This window comes from Anomaloglossus baeobatrachus, chromosome 3, assembly GCF_048569485.1.
Source record: "Anomaloglossus baeobatrachus isolate aAnoBae1 chromosome 3, aAnoBae1.hap1, whole genome shotgun sequence".
NCBI classification, from domain to species: Eukaryota; Metazoa; Chordata; class Amphibia; order Anura; family Aromobatidae; genus Anomaloglossus; species Anomaloglossus baeobatrachus.
In genome coordinates this window covers 154384461-154399068 of record NC_134355.1, presented here as the reverse complement: position 1 = coordinate 154399068, position 14608 = coordinate 154384461, and the positions used below count along the sequence as shown (strand labels likewise).

The 14608-nt window shown below is 47.7% G+C and overlaps 1 protein-coding gene across 1 annotated transcript in view; it reads right to left on the bottom strand.

The window, feature by feature from the left end:
- Window positions 1-14608, bottom strand: part of LOC142295086 (sulfotransferase 6B1-like) — a 116324-nt gene that overhangs the window by 16395 nt on the left and 85321 nt on the right. Inside the window, exons 4-5 of the mRNA XM_075338155.1 lie at window positions 9957-10083; window positions 5862-5956 (exon numbers count right to left, since the gene is read on the bottom strand). Coding sequence (XP_075194270.1) covers window positions 5862-5956; window positions 9957-10083 — 222 coding nt within the window. The remainder of the gene's footprint in view (window positions 1-5861; window positions 5957-9956; window positions 10084-14608) is intronic.

Here is a 14608-nt window from a genome sequence, read left to right as displayed (position 1 = left end):
AGTCCAGTTGGAGGAGCAGTCGTACCCGCATGGAGTCCTGTGGGACAGTGTCACCCTTGTGTGAGGGTGGCATTGGGGGCTCGTGCTGTTCGATGGTGGACTGTGGGAAAGCGGCAGGAGGAAGCTGTACCGGAGCCAGGTGTTGTGGATGGCCCCTGGAACCCAGCTGACAGTCCCCGTTGGAACCCTACGGCAAGTCTCCGTTGAGACCCTACAGTTTTGTTTGTGGTAGCCCGTTGGCTACAAAGCACTGTTGTCCCCTTAGGGACTGTCTGCAAACCTTGCGTAAGGAACTGCTTACGGACAAGCCCGAGAACTGGCAGGGCAACCACAAACTCAGTGGCATGTAAATAAAATTGTTGTTGGTTTAAAACCGTTACCGTCTATCGAGAGGCTGATTTGGGAGGATGGGCCTGGAGGAAAGGGATGGCCCAGGCCCGCCACTACCGTAACCGGTGGCAATCCTCCGGGGATCTCAGGGGTCCCCATGGACGTGGGTCCCCTGAAAGGGACAGAACTCGCTCAGGCAACTTGGTGCTGGACTGGGGTCAAGGGATGCTGCCTGTTTCTTAGGGGCAGCATCAGGGCCAGGTTGCTTGGGTGGGAGAAGAGCGGAAGCCGTAACTGTATTTATTAAAATGTTGGTAATGTTTAAGAAATGTGCCTCCCGATGTGGGAAGATTGAAAATGCTTGTTTTCCATGTTTTTACCGTTTTATCTTTTACAGTTAAAATTAAACCAGTGATGGCCTGGCAGTCCATGGACGGTCTGCATTTTGCTAAGGTCGAATGTGGCGCCCTGGACAAGCCAGGTCGTCACAGGTACTACACCAACACACCCTACACCCCGGCTAGACACACCGAAGCCAAACACAAACCCTTCTTGCCTTCCTCCAGGGGCTAATGTCCACACCAGGGGGTGGGCCAGGCGGTTGGTCCCACCCGCCGAGGAGTTCACAGTCCTGGAGGCGGGAAAAGGTAGTCAGATCAGTTTTGGAGAGAAGTGGTAGAGGAGCACAATGACCGTGTCCGGGTGTGTAACCCGGGCACTCAGCAAGGTTGGCAGACGGTGGTGACCGTCTGCAGGAGAGGCTAATTGGAGCAATCCGTATGGACCGTGGACGGGCGGTGGCCCGGCGGTACCGGATCGGGGAGTAAAGAGAAGCCAGCACCATCCGGCAGGGCCTACGGACCCCGACCAGGCTAGGAGTCGCCGTAAAACCGGTCAAATCCGTTAGCGAAGGGAACCTCCGGGGTTTCCCAGCAGCCAAGACCCGATTGAAGGCAACAGCTCACACCGTAGAGGGAAACACAGTCACCACCAAGGCTACAGTTCCCAGGGCCAGAGCCTGCTGGCAAAAGGGGCTCCCTCAGCATACATCCAAGCTGGGGAGCGGGTTACCGGTGGGAAGCCATTGGAACCATAACACAACACAGGTGCAGGGAAAGGCAGTCACCATCAACCTGCCGGGAGGAGAACAACCGCAGCCGCCTGTGGGACCCGTCCATCCAGCCGTTTGTTTGACCAGAGACTCTGTGTGGATTACTGGCTGAGTGAATACCACCGTGCCGTGCGGCACAGCGCTGCCCCCGCGACCCTGCACCCCGCCAGGCCCCGTAACCCGCCTGCATCCCCAAACCCTCACCGGGCCCCGGGACAACCAACCCCCTACCCACGGAGGGGAGAACCAACATCCAAGCTGCTCCCTGTCATCGCTCCCGGGTTCCCCGTCCAGAGCAGCGGTGGTGCCCCAACTTCACCACAACCGTGGGTGGCGTCACGGACAATAAATCCCCAAAATCATTCCCCTTTTCACTCACGGGCGAGGAACGCCGCTCGAGACCCCGGGATCCGGCCCACCGCTCGAGCCACCACCGAGCAGCAGCAGCAGCCGGACCCGAGCAGTGGGTCAGCGCAGCGTCCCCTTCTCCGCCCACAAAACGCACACAGCCTTAAGGGTATGTGCGCACGTTGCTTTTTACCTGCTTTTTACCTGGTTTTTTGCTGCTTTTTCTTCTGCGCTGTTTAATGCCAAAATGGATGTGTTCTTCTATTCAAGCAAAGTCTATGGGAATTTGGGTTTCTTGTTCACACTATGTTTTTCAAAATGCTGCCTTTTTGTGGCAGAACTTTGGTCAAAAACTCAGCTTTTCAAAGAAGCAACATGTCAATTGTTTTTGCCATTTGGGTTTTGCACTGCAAAGCTGAGTTTTTGACCAAAGTTCTGCCACAAAAAGGCAGCATTTTGAACAACATAGTGTGAACAAGAAACCCAAATTCCCATAGACTTTGCTTGAATAGAAGAACACATCCATTTTGGCATTAAACAGCGCAGAAGAAAAAGCAGCAAAAAAGCAGGTAAAAAGCAATGTGCGCACATACCCTAAGGGTGCTTTACACACTGCGACATCGCTAGCGATAGATAGCGATGTTGTGCACGATAGCACCCGCCCCCATCGTTCGTGCAACATTTGGTGATCGCTGCCGTAGCAAACATTATCGCTACAGCAGCGTCACACGCACATACCTTTTCAGCGACGTCACTGTGACCGCCGAACAATCCCTCCATCAAGGGGGAAGTGAGTGCGGCGTCATAGCGACGTCACTGCGGCGTCACTAAGCGGCCGCCCAATAGCAGCGGAGGGGCGGAGATGAGCGGCCGGAACATGCCACCCACCTCCTTCCTTATTGCCGGTGGAGGCAGGCAAGGAGATGTTCGTCGTTCCTGCGGTGTCACACATAGCGATGTGTGACGTCGCAAGAACGACGAACAACCAGCGGCATGCACCACCAACAATATTATGAAAATGAGCGACGTGTCAAGGATCAACGATTTTTGACGTTTTTGCAATCGTTGATCGTTGCTCCTTGGTGTCACACGCTGCGATGTCACTAACGACGTGACCCCGACGATATATCGTTAGCGATGTCGCAGCGTGTAAAGCACCCTTTAGAATGGAACTGTCTTTGTTACGATGTTTCATGCACCTGTTCACATTAGAAAGTTAAGCAGTGCCATCTAGTGGATCTCTGAACTTATCAAATACAGTGTGTCTAATGGAATGTGAATGCAATGCCCTTTTCAGGCAGATTGCGCCGTGAAAACGGCCTGAAAAACCCATTAGGAAACATGTAAAAGAATGAACATACGCATTTCTGTATAGAAATGACTTTCTGTTTATGCATTCAGGCTTTTTAATGCCTTTCTACCATTTCAAGTTCATAAAAATGGAAGATGCTCTGTTCTTTACGATATAGGTCAATAGGAAGGCTCAGAAGTTACCTGAAAAATGCCATGTTTTGTTTGAAAAGCATGGTAGGTTTACCTGAGTTTAAGACGGTGGGTGCACATAGCCTAAGGCCATATGCACACATTAAGTATTTGGTGAGTTTTTTACCTCAGTATTTGTAGCCAAAACCAGGAGTGGGTAATATACAGAAGTGGTAACATGTTTCTTTTATACTTTTCCTCTGATTGTTCCACTCCTGGTTTTGGCTAAAAATACTGAGGTAAAAAAATTCACCAAATACTCAATGTGTGTAGGTGGCCTAAAAGCCTTTTCCAAGATGTGTGACTTATGCCTGACTGCAAAGTGCTTTACCACTGAGAACCAAACTGATCATTAGTCCCCCATTCTGACGCACTGCATAACTAGATTGAGTATGAGAATAAGGCAATGTGCCCACGTTGCGTTTTTTCATGCTTTTTAGCAGCGTTTTCAACTGCACCTTTTTAATGCCAAAATGCATGCGTTTTGATTTTACAGCAAAGTCTATGAGAAATAGGGATTTCTTGTGCACACCATGCTGTTATAAATGCTGTGTGAAATTTGCATATTTTTGGGCAAAAACTCTGCGTTTAAAGAAGCAACATGTCAATTGTTTTTGCCATTTTGGCTGCGTTTTCCATCCATTCAATTTAATACAAAACTGCAGCGTTTCTAAAAGCACCGGAAAAGCACTAAAAACTCATGAAAACAGCAAGGTGCGGATAGCCTACTTTCTTTGCGTTTTACATGCATTTTTAAAGCCAAAAGCATTGCCCTTTCTGCCAGATGATGCTTTTTGAACTGCAACTACCTCGACGCAACGTAGGCACATAGCCTAAGTGTGAATTGAGTTCTGGTCAAACATACCCCCTACTAGTCCACGTTTCTATATGGCTGAAAGAAACAGCCAAGTGCAGCAATTATAGGTGGGACCTCCAGTGATCAGATGATCACCCTTTGGGACTTATGACTTGTCCGAGGATCCCATGGCAATGCGCTGACTGGCCACTGTCTCTCCTGATCTGCACATGCCAGTGTGTATGTGTATTTCTATAGAGCGCTGAAGCTCTGGTCAGGAGAGCCGCTGGCCAGTTCAAGCATTGCTATACGATCTTTGGACAAGTCATACGGCCATATGACTGCGCCCTTTCCCTGTATAGGATTACCCTGGGACAAGCCCTTTAAATAACACAATAATTTAATATGTCATATAAAATATACCTGTTTTCCCTGTCTAGAACAATGGATTTCATAAACATCAGGTAAGTGTGTTTTATGTGAATGGTAATTCACAAATAGCATATTAACTTGAGTTAGAGGAAAAACATATATTAATCTGAGGCAGGTGGTGAAGAAGTGTCAGTGCCATTTTTTGCTGTATATCTCAATATGATTAGATTAAAGGCCAAAAAGAGTATTACATAATTGAAATGTCCAAACAAAAATAAATCATGGCTGGATTGTGGAGGTTGCAGTACAGGATTATTTTTTTTCTGGCTTTATGTAAAATAAACCTTTATCATTATTGAAATTAATATTTTTAAGAACTTCTCATATTTATTATTAGGATCTCTGTTTCCATTCTGTAATAAGAAACTACATTATTTGTATCCAAAGGCTGAAGACTTGCTCCTGTTATTTCAAGTTCCAAAATTAAATGGTTCATTACATGAGTTGTATGAAAGTAAAAAAAGTTGTTTTTTTTTTTTCATAAACCGTACCAATGCTGTCCATGGGCTGCATGAAAGTAATGCTGAGCAGTCCATATAAATAGATACATATTTTTACTCTGTCTCTTCCTCTATGCAGTAGATAATAGGCCCAAGATTTAGCCTTATGCAACCTTCTTAATAATGTCTCACAGCCTTATCTACAGAAATAGCTGTAAATTTTTGATTATGACTACCCTGACAGAGCAGAGATTTCAATAAATAAAATACACTTTATATTAAATCTTCCCACATCCATCTGCTCCGTTCCTCTTGCTCTAAATAGCTCTGCTGGCGGATCAGATCAGACTTTAAAGGATGCTTTACACGCTGCGACATCGCTAACGATATATCGTTGGGGTCACGGTGTTTGTGACGCACATCCAGCGACGTTAGCCACATCGCAGCGTGTGACACCTAGGAGCGATGATCAAGGATTGCAAAAACGTCAAAAATCGTTGATCGTTGACACGTCGCTCCTTTTCATATCGTTGGTGGTGCATGCCGCTGGTTGTTTGTCATTCCTGCGGCATCACACATCGCTATGTATGACACCGCAGGAACTATGAACATCTCCTTACCTGCGTTCACCGGCAATGAGGAAGGAGGAAGGTGGGCGGGATATTCCGCCTGCTCATCTCCACCCCTCCGCTTCTATTGGACGGCTGCCATGTGACGTTGCTGTGACGCCGCACGAACCGCGGTTCGCCGGCCACAGCGACGTCGCAGGGAAGGTAAGTCTGTGTGACTGGTGTAAGCGATGTTGTGCGCCATGGGCAGTGATTTGCCCGTGACGCACAACTGACGGGGTCGGGTACGCTCGCTAGCGATATCGATATTGCAGCGTGTAAAGTGACCTTAAGGAACGGGAAGTATCACTCACCACTTTCATTTCTTCAAATGTTATTGCCATCATAGTTTTGTCATTGAAGTGATTGTCCCAGGCTGCAACAAATTCAAAATATGGCCCATAACATACTATAGAAGAAATATAGAAAACCACATTAGTCTTTAGATAAGAAATTTGAAGCAAAGAAAACCAAATCACAATGTCAAATTCTGCCTGCACTCAAGACTGTTTTAAGTCTACCTGTTCTTTCACATCAAATGAGCAGAGAGACTAAGAAATAAGGAATATAAAGATAAAGGCAGCACTACAGATCTCATAAAAAAAAGTATCATAATCCACAAAGGTTCAATAATTTAGTCACCTACTAGGCTTTATCAAGCATGAAGGCAAAGATGCAGCTGAAGCACAGTTTTTATTTTGGACTAAAATACACTTTTTTTGCATCTGATTTAGAGTGCTGCCTTGTCCTTTATATTAGATAAGCCAGGAATGCTGTTCCACTCTTTCGTTATTAACGAAGGACAGATCTAACTTCCTGCAATCTGTCTCAAAACGGCCATACACATTACATAGCTGCTGGCCGAACGATGCTTAATCCTATCAATCTGCCGACAATCATCTCAACCATCTGTCCTTTACTCATGAGTGCTTTCTTGGCTGAGCGCTCATGTGTTCTCTATGAGAAAGCTGCTGACAGACATCTCTTCCAGCAGCTACTGTACCTCCTGAAGACTAAAGGTAATGGTAGTTCATAATGAGACATTCTCAATTGACATCTTTTCAGACCATAAGTTATGCAGCGTGGCATTCCCCGATTCACAATAGACAATGAGCCAAACTTGTTGATACTGATTTGGCCGACATTAGTCCAATGAGTATGGGGAACTTCAAAGTCTCTACTGCTGGTGACTAGTGATGGGCGATCGCGAACTGTAAAGATCGGGGATCGTACCAACCACATAGTTTCTTAGCATTGTTTCTTAGCACCATTACCCGGCTCATCCAGCGGCCATGATGGTGGTGGCACATTGGGTAATAAAGGGGTTATTATAAGTAAAACAAAAAAAAACATTTAAAAGCTCCATCTTTATAATAAAAAATCCTTAGTCCGACGTAATCCACAGGGACAGCAATGTCAACCCTGCTTCATCACTGTGCACAGACACAGTCTATACAAAGTGAGAAGCAGAGAGAGCCATATCAGCTCTGCTACATTGCTCTGTACAGAGCAAGAAGCAGGCTGACAGTGATGGTATGATTGCACTTGCGTCTCACATTGTATCACCCTGCAAAGCCTGACGCTCTCAGGACAGGAGTGGTCAGCTGCATTGAAATACATGCAGCTGACCGCTCCTGTCGGGAGATTGTGCGCCCTGATGCGATGTGACACAGTGACATTCAGTTAACATTACCTTTGATGAAATCATGGTCATGTAACCAGTCTGTAACCAACAAGGTAATACAACATTCACACCTGACTGGTCATATGGCCATGACGTCACAGAAGGTCCTTTAACCTGGGGGCACAGCAATGATCAGACTCTGAAGTTGAAGTGGCCAGGAGACAGAGTCTGCAGGACGCGTCGCGGGGCCTGTAAGTATAATAATGACAATGTTTATTATTAACTATATTCTTTATTTTACAGCCCCCCGCCCCATCCCATAACTGTAAGGATCGAGATCAGTGATCAGATGCAAGTTAACATTATCTCGATCCCGATCCCAACCTTTACAAAACGATCCGACGAGGCTCCCGATCCCGACCATCGGGGGGATCGCCCATCACTACTGGCGACAGCTTACACTTGATTAGATGCAGTAGACAGCCATCTGGACTTAAAGGAGATACCATACCATTGAAGTGCACTGTGAACTGATTTAAACAAAGTGGTTTGAAAATTGTCTGTGATCTAATATTTGTTATCTTAAGCAAATAAGATCAAATTGTTTGAAAGTCTTGATTGGCAGTAAAGTTTGAAGGTATCTTTTAATGCACTCCTCAGGTATTAAAGATGGTCTTTCATCAGTTTCGGCAAGTTAAACTGGCCACATCATGGAATAGTGGTTGTTGAATAGCTGCAGAAATCAGTGAGGAAAGGGGGGCAGGTTCTTTTTTTCTCCTGCATTTTTTGTCATATCACAATCTTTAATAAAAATAATAATTTGAAATTCTACAATTTTCACACTGACCACTGGGGATTTTTGAGACTCTAACTTCTTGTTGTTTCAGGAAATCTACATGTACAGTGCCTTGAAAAGTATTCATACCTAATGAACCTTTCCACATTTTTTCATGTTATACCCACAAATTCAAATGTAGCTTTATGTGATATACCAAGTATTTGTAAAGTGTAAAGGAAATGGTACATAGTTTTATAAATATTTTAAAAATGAAAATTGTGACATGCCCTTGTTATTAAGCCCACCCTACCCCCCACAATTCAATACTTTGCATGACCAACTTTTAGCTGCAATTACTGCTGCAGGTCTTTTGGGGTATGCCTCTACAAGCTTTACCTATCTAGAGGCTGAAATATAATTCAATGAGATTGGATGGAGGCAATTTTCCAATCTTACCAAAGATTCTCAATGGAATCCAGGTCTGGATTGTGACTGGGCCATTCACACACATGAATATGCTTTGATCTAAACCATCCATTGTAGCTCTGGCAGTATGTTTATGGTCATTGTCCTGCTGGAAGGTGAATCTACAGCAAAGTCTAAAGTTTGCAGCAAGAATTGGCATGTATTTAGCTCCATCCATTTTCCTATCAACTTTCAATAGCTTCCCTGTTCCTGCTGAAGAAAAGCATCGCCACAGCTTGATCCTGCCACCACCATGTTTGACAATGGGGATGGAGTTTTCAGGGTGATAGTCCAGTGTTGGTTTTTCGCCATACATGGCATTTTGCTCAACAAGTTCTACGTTGTTCTCATCTGACCAGAGGACCTTTCTTCATATGCCATATAAGGGTCACAGCTAGCATGTGAAGTTTACATTTATATTTTTAACCCCTTTACGACCTAGAACGTACCTATACATCCTAGATCATATATGTCCCTTTAATGCGAGCCCATATTATTATCCACACATGTTTACTGATCTGAACAGCAGACATATGCAGCTAACAGGCGTGGATAGATCAGACATCCACCAGAGGCGCCTGTTAATTATTTGGATCTCGCTGGCAAACTCTGACAGTGCGATCTAATACGCTCCGGCGGGGATCACACCATTCTCCGTCGCCATCGGCATTCCCATGAAGCAATCACGGTGCACCTATTGGTTGTCATGACAGCGTGGAGTTAGCTGAAAACTCCTGTTGCTGTCATGATGTGCTTCCTGTGAATGCCGGGAGAGCACTGGCATTTACAGGAGAACAACATTTCTGCTGTTTAAAGGGATGCTGATGAAGCACCACTCTGATCAGCAAAAGCGAACAGATAGTGCAAGCCTAGAGGACTAGTAAAATGAATAAAAAGTTAAAAAAGTTTAAAAAAATACGAAAAAATCTAAACATTCAAGCCACCCCCCTTTTGCCCCATTGAAAATAAAACAATAAAAATAATTAAAAAGATACGTTTTATATCGCTGCATTCACAAATGCCTGATCAATACATAAACTAACAGGCGATCAAAACATTGCATCTACAAAAAAATGGTATAATTAAAGATGTCAAGACGCAAAAATAAGAAATCACTGAGCCAGAAGCGGCGGAGCCTCAGCAACAGAAAAATAATATTGCTTCCTGGTATCAGCTATGTTGGCTGAGACCCCACCCCTTCTGGTATGACATCAGCACAGGTCCTTCTAGCTACTTAGTAAAACAATTCTATAGAATTAGCATAAAAAAAACAGATAGAAGGAAGATGGACAGGCAGGGGGGTGGGAATCACTATGAATACCCACCCCAGCTATCAGCTGATCAGCAGCTGCTGCCACTCAAAAAGCTGCTCATTTTATAAACTTTACTTCCTTGTGTTTCAAAACCTATACATCCTAGCTAATAACTAAAGGTATGTATAGAATCAGCATGATAGCGCCAGTATACCACTGGCTTTAGGTTATATAGGAAAATCCTGGTGATTGGTGCGCTTTAAGCTTTTAGTATCTGTAGGATAAATACCTTTTCCACTTATAAAGTCCTTAAAGAACAAGTTCCAGGAATTATAGGAAGGAAGAGGAGGCAAGCTATTATGAAAATTATAAAAGGAGATAGCCGTGTCTTTTGGGTTTCGAAGTACAAGCAATATCTGTGAAAATATAAAAAAAATAAATATTACATTTTTGACATTTGTTCTGGCATATTTTACACATTTTTATAATTTTGTTGTTGGGCCCAATCTACTATCTTCCTCTTGTTTGAGCTTGGGTTTCCTCCTATTTTTTTTTTGGTTTTTGCTTTTTGGTTTGATTTTTTTAGAAGTCATCTGATTAATTGTGAATTTATCTTTCATGATAATAGTTACCATACCTCCCAAATGTCAGAAAATGTGGGTCAGATTATGCAGTTTGTGTAGTTGCACCTGTGCAATGTTCTTTTGATGAAGAAGAAAATAAGTTAAAACATGGGAGAAGAGAAATTTCTCCCATTCTTGGAAGCTAAAGTTGTTGCCTACGATGCAAGCCCTCATACAGGTTTATAGATGGATGAATTCAAATTTTATTAATGTCAAAAAATGTGGAAATAAAACATAGTTTTTGACAAATTCACAGATTTTTTTTTCACCAAAGAAATAAAGAAAAAAACTGATGATGATGATGTAGAGCAGTGTATCTAGATCAGGGTTCCCCAACTCCAGTCCTCAAGGCCCACCAACAGTGCATGTTTTCCGGATTTCCTTAGCATTGCACTGCTGTTGGAACCAGCACCTGGGCAGGTAATTACATTAACACCTGTGCAATACTAAGGAAATCCCAAAAACCTGCACTGTTGGTGGGCCTTGACGACTGGAGTTGGGGACCTCTGATCTAGATAACTATCCCTGAACTAAAACTTAACCGTTATTGGAAAGTATGAAGTCTTCTTGATTAGATGGACTTACAGCAAAACAACAAACACAAATTGATAAAATGATTATCCTGAGAAGGGCAGCGCACACTGCAGGATTGTTGTTCAGATCTAATACACTTGGGTAAATCAGGGCCTTAGTGCTTTGATGGATATAAAATACTGTAGATACTGTAAGTACTTTTCAAACTTTAAGATGATAACACCAGAGAGGAACCCTCTAATTGGGGGATGCGAAGCTGATGGGGAATGTTTCGTAGAAATGAAAGTCCTATTTCTGACTGGAGCATACTCTAGTTAAAGAAGTTCTCCTATCGTCTATGTGTACACGATGTCGATTTGGTGCAGAACTTTTCTACATGAGACCTGCATGCTGTGGCAAAAAATGCATCAAAACTGGATGCGGTTTTGACGCAGTTTTGATGCCATTTTGGTGCTTTTTTTGGGCCATCAAGAGAGTCAATGATTTGAAGTAAATGGGTGAAAAAACGCTGATAAACCTAACCAATAATTGACATGCTGCAGATTTTTTTCTGCATCAGATCTGCACCCAAACCGCAAAAAAAAAAGCACGCACTGTGTGCACAGCAAATCTAAGATCCCATTGACTTTGCTGGCTTCAGGAGAGGCATGTGTGTCGCCCTGGGCAAGCCAGGGGACACAGGTCACAACACCACCACACCCCACACTCCAGGTAGGCACATCACAGCTAACCAGAAATCCTTGTTGCCTTCCTCCAGAGGCTGATGATTCACACCAGGGGGTGGGCCAGACGGTTGGCTCCGCCCACCAAGGAGATCACAGCTCTGGAGGCGGGAAGTACCAGGCAGACAGCTCAGGGAAGAGCTTGAGAGTAGAGTCCAGTGAGGGACATGAAAGAGTGAACAGAGTTAAGCCCAGGCAGGGCAAGAGTAAACAGCAAGTGAAAGTGAGGAAAGTAGAAAAGTGGAAAAGGAGGAAAGCAAGTGAGGTGACAAGAAGGAAGGAAAGCCTGAAGGGTCCAGCTTTGTGTAGGGCCAGAACAGCAAGGTCAGCGACGGCGGCGACTGTCTGGAGGGGGACCGTTTGGAAGTTCCTGGAAGGACCCCGTTGGCTGTGTGCCCGGTGGTCTGGAGCAGTGTTCCGAAGGACAGTCAGCACCAGGGCAGGGGCCTCTCGGACCCTGGCAAGGCTAGGAGTCGCCAAATTTGCCGAATCCGTCAGTGAAGGGGACGTAGATCCCCCAACAACCAAGTCCCGATTGAAGGCAACAGCCCAACCTGAAGCGGAGAGACACCGCCACCGCCAAGGCACCAGTTTCTCAGGGCCAGCGCCTGCGGGCAAAGTGTAGAGCTCCTCCGGCCCAGATTGTAGTCGGGGAGCGGGTAACCGGAGGGAATCCACCGCTACCATCAGTCAAACATAGGTGCAAGGAAGAGGGACATCACCGTCAACTACCGGGAGTGCAGGTGCAGCCGTCTGTGGGACCGTCCTACCAGCCGTTTGGTTTACCGTACAAACTGTGTCCAAGTCTCAGGCTGAGTGAGTACCACAGTGCCGCAAGGCACAGCGCTGCCCCCGCGTCCCTGCGCCCACCAGGCCCCGCACCTCCTTCTCCACCACCGGGCCCCGGGATCACCAACCCCTACCCACGGAGGGGCAACACGACACCTGGCTGCTCCGCATCACCATCCCCGGGACCCCCGAATTGAGCAGCGGTGGTGAAATCACCACAACCGTGGGTGGCGTCACGAACTATAACAATCCCCCACACCCAACCACAATCCCCTTTCACTCACGGGCGAGGAGTGTCGCTCGAGAAACCCTGGGATCCGGCCCACAGCTCGAGCCACCACTGAGCAGCTGCCGGACCCGAGCAGAGGGGGTGAGCGCGGTGTGCTGACACCCTCCTCCCCGCCCGCGACAATTTGGCGTTACGAACAGGATCTTACCGCTCTGCCGTCTGGGAGAGGTGCGCCTTGTTACCGCCGGAGGTATCCGGCAGAAAAATTGCAGAAGCCGCCATCTTTGGCGCGAAAAGTTCCCGCTCGAGCGTCTTCTCGAGCAGTAGAGGCGCGAAGGCCAAGACCCCGCCCCGAGAGAGGAGGGGCCGGAAAGAGCTAAGGGGGACGCGATGGCGGCTGGCCGCATGTAGTCGCGGCTATAAAAGCAGGGACGCCAGGACCCTGCGGACATACCGTTCCTGGGAGAAAGAGAGAAAGTCACCATGTGGATGCCGTCCCGAAACACCGTGGCCCCCGCGCCGGGAACCGCAGAGTGGGTGGAAATCCGGACCGCGCAGCTCCACCTAAGGCTGCAGGTCAAGATGCAGCTCCTCTTGGAGGAGTGGGAGACCGACATGGCGGACGTTATAGCCACCGTGCGGAGACGCGAGGAGGAAGCGGAGGAAGGGAGGGTGAGTGACCCACGCCCCTATGTCCCGGAGGGACCGGTCGCTGCGGCTGAGGGACCCGGTCCAAGCCCTCTCCCCCCGTTGCCTCCCTCGCCACCCGACTCGGAGGCCGTGACCCCGCCACTAGGCCCGCTACCACCGCAACCGGTCGCGATACCCAGCCCGTCCGCCCCAGCGGACCGACCTGTAGCCGGAGCCCGTAGCAAACCGGAGGTTTTGCCATGGAAGGCCCCGAAGATTGTGCCAGAGACAGTCCCCGAGCAGTTTCCCGAGCCGGAGCTGATGACCCACTCCGAGCCGAAGACCCAGCTGCGGAAAGTCCCTGTGCCCATCCCCCACACCTCGGCTGAGGTGGCGCCGGGTTGTTGCTGCAAGGCAGCGCCCAAGGCCATGACACCACGGGATACGCCGCCCACCTTCCTGACAGTGGGTAACGTTCTGGATGTCCCGCGGGGCCCGACCCGTGCGCCGGCGCTGGCAGCAGCGCCATACTGGGAAAGGGAGCCGACAAAGCTGGGCCTGGAGATCGCGGAGAGGGAGAGAAGGAAAGCCGAGCTGGTGGCCCGAGCCATTCGGGAAAAGGAAAATCTGCGGCAAGCGACCTTCCGTGTCCGGCGCCCGTTGTACGAGGGGCAGGTGAGGCGGATTGATGTCCGCCGGGGCTACGGATTCATATACGAACCGGGCCTGGAGGCCGAAGTGTTTGTGGCCCAGCGGGACGTGAATGCCCATCTGCCCGAGGAGCATCCTGGCCGTAATCTCATACCGGGAGACATGGTGCGGTATACCCGGCACTGCGGAGAGAGGGGGTGGTTTGCCCTGGATGTAAAGCTCAGGGGCAGCACAGAGAGCAAGGTGAGCCCTGCACCCCCTCCCTCGGATGAAGCAGCAGAAGGACCGGAGTAGGGCAGCGGATGCCCGTTGCACCGTCCCCGTAGGGACCACCAGAAGTTGTGTTGTTTGTTTGTTTAAAAGTTTTGGAAAGAATGATAAGGAAAATGAAAATTACCGAAGTTTAACCTGATTGTCTGCTGTGATTTGCAACCGGCTGGAGCCGGCACCGTTGTCCCCGTGGGGACCGTTTAAAAATGCATGGGAACTATCCATGGACAAGCCCGTGAACTTGCAGGGCAACCACAAACGTTAGTGGCTTGTAAATATGTTGGTTACCGTTACCGTTTTCCGCAATGCCGCCTCCGGAGAGGCAGGTTGGAGGGAGGGCCCTCAGCAGAGCAGGCTGGGGCCCAGCCACCAAAGGAACCGGTGGCTACCCTCTGGAGGGAAGGACAGATCCCGCTCGGGTACCGTGTGCTGGACTGTGGGTCAAGGGGTGCTGCCTGGGTTTTAGGGGCAGCATCAGGGCCAGGTTACTTGG